At 53.0% G+C, this 9,107-nt stretch overlaps 3 protein-coding genes across 5 annotated transcripts; all 3 read right to left on the minus strand.

Moving 5' to 3' along the window:
• Nucleotides 1-350: 350 nt before the first annotated feature.
• ABB37_01333 (hypothetical protein) lies at nucleotides 351-1,768 on the minus strand (the record flags this gene model as incomplete). Of its 2 annotated transcripts, none has more annotated exons than XM_015797790.1 (1): nucleotides 351-1,768. In XM_015797790.1, exon 1 carries the CDS (start codon nucleotides 1,044-1,046, stop codon nucleotides 351-353), a length of 696 nt encoding a protein of 231 aa, XP_015663310.1. In that variant the 5' UTR covers nucleotides 1,047-1,768. The 2 variants fall into 2 exon arrangements, with proteins under 2 accessions (XP_015663310.1, XP_015663309.1); XM_015797789.1 differs by having other exon boundaries at nucleotides 351-1,082.
• Nucleotides 1,769-3,765: 1,997 nt separating this feature from the next.
• Nucleotides 3,766-5,479, minus strand: ABB37_01334 (putative mitochondrial L-Lysine transport protein,L-Lysine transport protein (AAT16); the record flags this gene model as incomplete). 2 transcript variants are annotated; one of them, XM_015797792.1, is made up of 1 exon in its annotated part: nucleotides 3,766-5,479. In XM_015797792.1, the coding sequence occupies exon 1, from the start codon at nucleotides 5,212-5,214 to the stop codon at nucleotides 3,766-3,768; it is 1,449 nt and encodes a 482-aa protein (XP_015663312.1). In that variant the 5' UTR covers nucleotides 5,215-5,479. The 2 variants fall into 2 exon arrangements, with proteins under 2 accessions (XP_015663312.1, XP_015663311.1); XM_015797791.1 differs by having other exon boundaries at nucleotides 3,766-5,474.
• A 658-nt stretch (nucleotides 5,480-6,137) lies between these two features.
• Nucleotides 6,138-8,785, minus strand: ABB37_01335 (putative mitochondrial kinteoplast poly(A) polymerase complex 1 subunit; the record flags this gene model as incomplete). Its single annotated transcript, XM_015797793.1, has 1 exon — nucleotides 6,138-8,785. The coding sequence occupies exon 1, from the start codon at nucleotides 8,661-8,663 to the stop codon at nucleotides 6,138-6,140; it is 2,526 nt and encodes an 841-aa protein (XP_015663313.1). The 5' UTR covers nucleotides 8,664-8,785.
• Nucleotides 8,786-9,107: the final 322 nt, after the last annotated feature.

Here is a 9,107-nt window from a genome sequence, read left to right on the forward strand (position 1 = left end):
AAAAACAAAACAGATATGAGTGAGGAGAACGCGGCACAACAGAAGAAAGGAGATGAAGAGATGAAATGGTACTTATTGTGATTCGCAATCGCTATGCCAACAGCAGCATCAACAAAGCTAAAAGAAGAAGAGAGAGAGAAAGAGAGGAAACGCTTCGGCAACACTTCGTTGCGTTTCCACAAAAGAGATACTACTACGCAGGAACCTATAAATTGACTTGAATTTTTACTCCCGGTTGGTGTTCGCTCCATGAAACAGGCCAGCAGAGAGAAAAGAACACCGCACACACATCTGTGGAGTAGCATGGAATGAAAGAAAGAAACAGTAACGGAAATGGCAACTTAAAAGATCTAAAAAAACTCGGAGGGCGGCGGCACATTGTGATCCATGGCAAACTCAGCGGCATCCACCGCAGAAGACAGACGCACCAGGCGGTCCGCCAGTGCTTGGCAGTGTTCATCAATACCTCTGTTACTCGTCGCATCCACGTCGGTCGTGGTCATTCTAAGCGCGAGAGCTTTCCACTTCTCGCAATTCTCAGCAGACAGCTTAGATCTCGAGGAGTTGGTCGAGTCTTTGCCATGGTGGAGAAGCGGCGTAATACTTACAACGTAATCATCACATGTTTTCTCACCAGAACTGCCAGAAGCGATGTCGCCCTTCTCTGTGCCTTGGAACAGCTGCTCTTCTTCCGTCATCAACAGCTTGGTTTCTGGCTTGTCTTGAGGTGGCGACGTAGAGAGTGCAGAACTGGGAGTCGGTAAAGCATCTTGGGTGACGCTGACAAGATAAGATTGAACTGTGTCGTTTGCTGTCGCGTTGAGAGGAGCAGAGTCCCGTTCTGCATGGTGAGAGTGCGCGCTGCTTGTCCTGGAGCTCGAACTGGAACTAGCTCCCTCGGTGTAGCGCATGGACGGGTGTCCGACCACGATGACGGAGGTGTCATCCGATGCGGAGATAGCTCGCAGCTCGAACTGCGCCAGCAGCGCTTTCTGCTCCGCCGTGAGAGACTCGGGGTATCCCGTTTGTGGATTTGCTTCTGACATCTGCGCTATATTTTTGAAATATTCCTTTTTTCATCCTCGCAGGTTGTTGTGTCGCGGAGGTGGAGATGGGTTCATGCCAGAGAGAGCATCGAAGAGAAGGCAAATAGAGAAAGAGAGAAAACAGCGTATGGCAGAGTAATGTATTGTTGCTGCCGGGGCCTCCGTGACTTGAAGATCCATCATCTGCTGAAAGTGAGAGGTCACCGTCTCAAGGCAAAGGTAAGATAAGAAGTTACTTCGGCGCGCCTCTGCCGAATAGTGCAAAAAGGGCAGCACTTGTATTTCTCTCCAGACTTCATAGGAACGTGTGTGATGCCCTTTCCGTTAGAGCCCCTGGCCCAAAGAAAAAAATGCATCCCTTCATTCTTTTATGTAAATTCTTCTTTTTTGCTATGAATCATGTATACACCAGGATCTCCTTCTTTTTTGGTTTTCGCTGTCCGTTGGATGTTTCAAATAGATAGGTTCCATCTGCCCGCTCTCTCCCTCTTGCCGTTAAGGTGTTTCTCCGTGACAGCACCCCTCTTCTTTGCGGTGTGTGCGTGTGTGCGACTTCTCGTAATTCTCCTTCGGTTGCACCGTTGCGGAGAAAGTGTTGAAATTTGCAGAACGCAGAGGATGACACGCACACGCCTGAGGAGAGACACGCACACGCAGTGTCGGACGGGAAACACAAAGCAACCGCATCTGCCACGACGTCCTGCAGACTGAGTGGGTTGCACTCAAGGAGGAGAGAAGCGATCGTGGGTAGAAGAGGCAAAGAGAGAGAAGGCAGCGTGAAAAGAAGAAGTAGCATTTGAGCGAGTGCCTACCAGCACATTTGTTTTTCCTGTTGAGGTGACCAGAGAAGCGTTGTTTGGTTCCTCTGAATTCGTGTTTGTCCCCTTGGTTCCCTTCGCGTTGAGGTCCGTAAAAAATGTGGCTGCCCAAAGCGTCATCTGCGTGTACGTCAGCACGCTTCAGTGGTATCTAAAAAGAGAAGAAATAAAAAAGTCCGCGAAGCAGCTAACAAGGGGAAAATTTCTTTCTGGGGAGGAAAGAACGTAAGCACTCAATGGTCAAAACACAGTTACATAAATTAATCAGAAAGAAGAGTAGAGAAAAGAGAGAAAAACAAAAAATATGGCCGCACTCCTTGCCGGCAGTTCAGGCACCACACGGACCTCGCACACTGCTGTTGATGACCAAAAGGTCTTTTCGCCCCCACAAACGTCCAGAGAAAAGGAAAGGGAGAAAGGAGAATGATTGGCTTTTCTCTCAACTATCGAAGAAACGAAAGGAAGCAAAGAAAGAAAAGAAAAGAAGAAAGAGTTTGAGAGAAGAAACCCGAAACTAATAATAATAATAATAACGTGAAGACAAAAAGCTAAGCCGCACGATTCAACGCACTTCTAACACGTATCTGGCGTTTCTTGGACATGGCTAATCTTCATTCCTTGCGCTGACAGTATGCATTCTTCAGCACTGCGCGCACCGTTCTCGATGCAACATCACACTACCGTGAGTCTTTTCTGTTTACAAGAAAGAAAACACACGAGATGCTCCCTCTCTCATGTACTCGAATTTCTAAAAGCAGAAGCGTTCGTGAAAACGGAAATGAGCGTGATGAAAGTCAAGAAATAAGTCGCAGCAGTAGGAGGAAGAAACAAAAAAAAGCGAGAATTGGAAAAAGAATTAGGGTTGTGTCCTACACTCAGATAAAAAAGAAAAGAAATAAATTAAATTAAGCGTTATTCCAATAATGGTTCTACTTGTTTCGTCTGCAGGGTGAGCTTTGAGCGCAAACTGCGCACATCGTATCTTGAAAAATGAGGAAAGAGACGTTAAACTGGAGAGGGGCGTGCGGGAAAAAATATATAGGAAAAAAATCCCGAACTGCATCGCTACGAAGAACGAATGAGCTGTCTTTTATTTTTTTGGTTTCACAAGCAAAACCCACAGGAAAGAGAGCTGCGGTATTTCTTTGTTGTTGATGTTCTTGTTGCTGCTTTCGTATTTTTTATTGTTTTGTAAGTTCTCTTTCTTTTTTGACATTGGAAAACGAAAGAAAAGGAAGCATTCGACGAAAAACTGTCAAGCATTTATGTAGAGAGAGAAGTGACAGTCATGCCTGCGTCTTTGGGATTATTTAATATATATATGTGGAACAGAAAAGCAGAGTTAAGAAAGATAAGTAGAACGAGGAAGAAATCCATAAAGGGAGATGCACAACAGAGAAGAAATGCTGAGATAGCGGCGGCAAAAGGAAAAGAAAAGGAATTAGAAAGGAAAAGCCAGAAAAGCAAGTAAAAGATGTCAAGCACTAGTGGGTATAACAGGACCGCAGCTCTGTGCGTGTAGGTGCGTGCGTGTGATTTCGTGTGCCAAAGCCGATGTCGGGGAAACCGACGTTCGGGTCAGCGCGTCATTGCTTACTCGAAGGCCTCACTTGAAACGTCGCCTGTGCGCACACTCGCACGAGCCCAAACACATTCCCAGACAGAAAAGGTGGCGTCGCTGGCGGTGCAAGGGCATTGACAACGAAGGAGAGAACAAGACTGGGGAGGGGAGGGGAGGGACAGGCGCACGCAACACTCGCGAAGGAGAACGAAAGGGAAGTACATTGAATGAGTTGGGCAGCGGAAAAGTGATGCGAATTCTTTTCCCCTACTCGTACCGCTGCACCGCCCACGTGCTTTGCATCTGCCTCTCCCCTTGCTCGCTTGCTTGCTCATCGTCTTTACGGGATCTTACTGTAGATGGCAACGGCGGTGCCGAAGACCAAAGCCACGACACCACCAACAATCAAAACGATGCAGCCGATGTAGTGCAGGATGCCCACCTTCTTCAGCGTGAAGCCGCCGGAGTAGATGAAGAAAAATGCCGGGAAAATGAAGGCGATGAAGCCACCGCAGATGCCGCCGAGCAGCGAGAAGACGATGTTGATGCTGGGGATGAAGAGACCGCAGAGGAGGGCGGTCAGAGCCAGGAAGCCGCTGAGCATCCAGTTGACCCAGTCCTTTACATCGGATGTCTTGCCCATGTGCAGGCAGTAGTAGATGGCGTCGCGGGAGGGCTGAATGCAAATGGCGAAGCCGACGCACAACTTGATGCACAAGCCGATGTACGAAATCATGAACAGCGGATCCTCGAGGGGTCGGTACAGCAGCAGAATGGAGTCGTCCACTGCGTCGCCAAAGTCGAGGTAGCCAAATACGCCGGAGAAGAAGTTCAGCAACGCCACCAAGATCATGCTGATCGTTGCGTCGCGGGTGATGTTCTTCAGCGTTGGCTTGCGCATCTCATCGAACACCTCAAACACGTTCACCTGGCACAGAAATGCGAAGATGAACAGCGAGAGACCGTTCACGGCAGGCATGTTGTTGTTCGCGAGGATAATGTCGCTGCGGAGGCCGTGCTTCAAGCCGTTCTGGGCGGAGTGAATGATCATGCAGATGACAAAGAAGACGACAAAGGAAACGCCAACCACTGAGGCATAGCGCAGCGAGTTAATTTCCTTCGGCAGCGACAGGGTGAACATGCCGACGAGCCAGATCAGACCCACCAGAATACGGTGGCCGTTGGCGGTCTTGAGGAAGGCGTTCGTGTTCTCGGTGTCCAGCATGGGCGACAGCAGGTCTCCGACGGAGATGACGTAGCCGACGCACGTACCCCAGCAGAACATGAACATCAAGAAAGCCGTGAAGTAGTCCCAGCCACGGCCTAGCAGGCCGCGGGCCATCTCCTCATAGGAGCGCAGCCCCGTCTTCAGCTTTGTCGCACCGAGCAGGTAGATCGAGTAGATGGTGCACGCGCACACAACGACGAGCAGCACAACTGCAACCACCACACCCGAGTCGCGGAAACCCGACGGGACGGAGACGATGCCGGCGCCCAGCGTGGCGCTGGCCAGGTTGTAGATGTTGGCGACGAGGCCGCCGTGCGGGATGACGGACGTGACCGTCTCGTAAAGGCCCGCCACACCCTTAGCGCGGCGCGGGGGCTCGTCGTTGCTGTCCGCGGTGGACGACTCCTCCAGATCACCGTCCACGCCTTTCGTCGGCGTCGTGATGGTCCCCTCGACCGGGCTACTCCGCTCGCGTACCTCCACAGAGGAGTAGTTCAACTGCAGATCATCCGACAGCGGCTCGTTGCGGTCGCCCGAAGCGCGTTCGTCGTTGCCGTTCATCTTTGGAAGCTTTAGTGACTTGTGCGTGTCTGTGCCTGTGTGAATGAAGTGACGTAATCTTGTATATATATATATATATATATAGGTGTAACTGCTTGAATCTGTATGCGTGAGTTTAACTGTGTAGTACTAGCCTGAAGTGTTTTTCTCTCTTCTGTTCTGCCTACTCGCGTCTTTCAGAAAGAACGCGTAATTTGCAGAGGAAGAAGACGAAAAGGCGGCGCAGATGCGTTAAGTTTATGGATGTATAGATTCAACTCTTAACTGCACACGTGTGGTGAGAGCGGGGTTTTTTGTTTGTTGTATTTTTTAAGGGAAGAGAATTCGCAAGCAGAGAAGAAAAGAAAAACAGCAAAGGTTTCAAAATGGAGTGTGACCGCGACAGCAATTCTTCCCTCCCCCACCCACCCCAGTTTCCTCTTGAGATACGAGAGGCCCTCCCGTTGCTGATTTGGTAGACGCTCAAGAGAAAAAGCGTCAAGATGATCGCGCAGCCCTCGCCGGGCTCACACGAAAATCCCACAGCGCCGCTTGAAACGACAAAAAATAAAACGGAGTGTACCTCATCCGCTTCACCCAATAAGAAAGCACAGAGGGAGGAAGCCAGCACCAAAGTTATCCTGCGCTGGAAACCAGCTCTTTCGCAACAACCACTACGAGTCCACCCCGACTGGGGAACGAAAAAGGTGAATGGATATCATCAGTGTAAGTTGTCTTGTTTTATGTATTAAGCTGTGAAGACCCCGCCCCCGACGCAAACGGTTAAGTATGGAGAGAAAAGTTACTCTCAGCGACACGACACCTTCACGTCGTTTAACCACACTCATAAGAAGTATGGCACCAAGAAAAGAAGGTAAAGGAAGAAGATAGGCATCCACCAATCCACATCAAACCTCACTTTGTTTTCTTCGCTGTGTCTCGCCCTAATCATCCAGAATATCCTTCACCAGTCGCCAGCCCCAAGGATTCTCAGGACAAGGGTAGGGAGGAGCCAGTGGCTCACCACGTCGTCGCCGCTCTGCATCGCCTGCGGCCTGCTCCAACGCCTGCTGCACCGCACGGGTGCCAGTTCCCCAAAAAAGCAGCGGCTTGTCCGGCATCTGCCACGGCTGGCCAAACAGCTTCGGTTGGAACTGTTTTTTGCTCTTTCGAAACGGATCGGCCGACAGGGCGTTGTCGGCGTCGCGGACCTCCTTCCAGGCCTGCACATCCGCCGCAGACACGTAGGACATGCCTTCGGGAATCGGCAGCAGAGGCGGTCGCTCTGCATCGTCCATCGCATCCAGCCACTCCATGTCCGACTTCACATCCGCCTCGAGAACGTTGAGCAAGCGCTGTGCCACCTTATCCTTCTTTTCTCTCAACAGCTGACGCAGCGCCCCCGCACGTGGTGCACCGCCGTCACCACCACCAGTAGCGTCAGCGGCGCTGCCGTCTGCTGCGGTTGCTGCCACGCCCTTCACGTGCCTCACAACCTTCGCCAGTACCTCCGCCTTCGCAGCCGCCTTGCTGCGCCGACGGGCGTCCTTCACGCAGGTGCGGATCACGGACTGTGTGATTTGGCTGATCTGCTCAAAAAGAGCCGCCGCCTCGGGGTCCTGCGCAAAGACATTGATCTCCTCTCCTGTCGCGTTGTCAGAGAGAGCGGTGGTGGAAGAGGACGCCTCGCCTCGTGCAGCAGGCGTGACGCCAGTCCGCTTCGCTTTGTGCTCCATCAATTGCGCGTACAGCCGCCGGCACTCCTCAGCCTCGGCGGTGTCCTCCACACCCTCAAACAGTTTGGCGTTCTCGCGCGCCTGCGCAATCTGGCGCTCCATCTGCAAATACGCGATGTAGCGCAGTCGCTTCTCGTGCAGGCTTTTCAGTCGCGGATCATCGGGCCGCATGAACATTTTTTCCACCAACCGCACCGCGTCTTGGGTGCGACCTGCAGCTGCGGTCTGTCCCGCCTGCTTTGCCGCATCGTGTCCCCCAGAAGCAGAAACGCCAGCTTGACCTTCTTTCGCTGCCGCTGCCTGCAGCTCCAGCGCGGCCTTGTCCCCTTCGCGGATCTCCTCGAGGCGCCTAAACTCCGGTGTGAGTTCGAGAGGAAGGCGCACCAGCCGCTCGTACCACCGCTTCGCCCAGTCCACCGGGTGCGCCTCCTCCTTCGCGGCGAGGTACTGCACGACGTCCAGCGTGCTGAGCTTGTTCGCGTCGACGGAGTAGAGGCGACGGAGGCTCTCGGCGTAGGCGTCCAGGCCTTCGTCCTCGGGGCCGTGCTGAAAGCCGTGCGCCACCGTCAGCCGCGCAAAGACCTCGCAGAACTGCATGAACTTCTCCTGCGCCTCCAGTTCGGTGATGAGGGTCTCCACGACGTCCAGCTCCATCCCGAGCGCTTTGCCGAGGGACTTTTTGAGAAGGGCACGCTTTTTGGTTGTGGCCAGCGTGGCAGGAGATGGGGCAGAGGACGCGGAGGGAGAAGACGAATCAACGCCGGTCATTGATTGTTGTTCTTGCCCGCCTGCTGTGTCAGCACGCGCCTCCCCATTCTGTTGAAACGAAGAGGAGGACGAAGGTGATGCAACGGCGGTAGCAGACGATGAGGATGACGATGACGACGACTTCGGCGGGGAAAGCACGAGCTGGCGGAGACGGTGCAGCTCACGCAGCTGACGCGTGCGCTCCTCTCGTGCTGCCTGTCGCACCCTCTCCTCCGCATACTTAAACATGTGACTTAAATGCCGCTGCGTCTCCACATTCAGCTCGGCCAGCATGTTCGACAGCTTGCGCCGAGCCGCCTCCGTGCTGACGCCCTCCCGTCGCTGACGTGTGTAGTCGGCAAACACCTGTTTGATCTGCACCATCGCCTCCTCCAGCCGATCCACGTTCTCAGGGTGGAAGAGTCCCGCGTCGCCTGATTCAAAGATTGCCTGCGACACGCCGAGGGAGCGCTGCGGGTCTTTAAGTTGCACAGGCAGGCCGAGTTTCAGTCGCTCGTACTCGTCCTGCACAGTGCGGTTCGGGTCGAGGTCGCGCGGGTCCATCATCGTCGTCTCGAAGTAGCGGCGACGCTGCTGCTCGGTCGCCTCGGTCGGGCGCTCCCGCAGAACCTCACTCATGTACTTTGTGAAGGCGTGTTTGTCCTCCATCGGCACACTCTCCCACTCCGCATCCGTCATCGCCTTGGCGCGCTCAGCAACGTCCCGGCCAACGACGCTGCGAACGTGGTGGCCGCGACGCTGCTTGCGGCTCTTGAAGGCGCGCGCGGGGGACGGCGTATCTGTACCCCCCTCTCCGCTGCCGCCAACCTTTGCGAACATCGCCTGGCTCTCAAACTGCGCTTCGCTTTGCGCGCTGAGGGCGGCGGCACGGCGGAGCTTCGCACGGTGACTGCGTGGGTTTAATAGGGAGCTGCCAGGGTTCGGAAGCTTTTTGGCAGCCAGTGCCGCACCGCATCGCCGCAGCATTTTCTTTCCCTCTGCAGTAAATTGGGGTGCGTGGATGTGGTAATACGCGAGTTCGCGTAAAAGAGAAGAAAAGGGGATTGATCCTGAGTACCTTGTCGAAGCCCACTTAAAAAAATGTGTTCTTCGTTTGTTTTCAATTGATTCAACATGGAGTCGGTTGCATTTTCCGGTCATTGTTGCGGTTTTCATTCACATATACAGAACGGTGAGAAGAAGGATGAAAAGGTGTGAATTTGTAGTTGCTCCGCAGCGTGAATACGTGTTGCGTGGGTTGACAATGTACGCTGCCCTACTGAGACATAATCCGCCTGTTCCATTCGATCATGATTGCATGCAAAGCTACGGTACTGTGTGAAACGTACACATGACGTCCTCAATACTCTTCTTCGGTTGTTGTTTTTATTTGCCCTAAAGAGACTCTTCCGTAGTCGTTTCTTTCTCCAG

Source organism: Leptomonas pyrrhocoris (assembly GCF_001293395.1).
Source record: "Leptomonas pyrrhocoris isolate H10 chromosome Unknown, whole genome shotgun sequence".
Taxonomy (NCBI): domain Eukaryota; phylum Euglenozoa; class Kinetoplastea; order Trypanosomatida; family Trypanosomatidae; genus Leptomonas; species Leptomonas pyrrhocoris.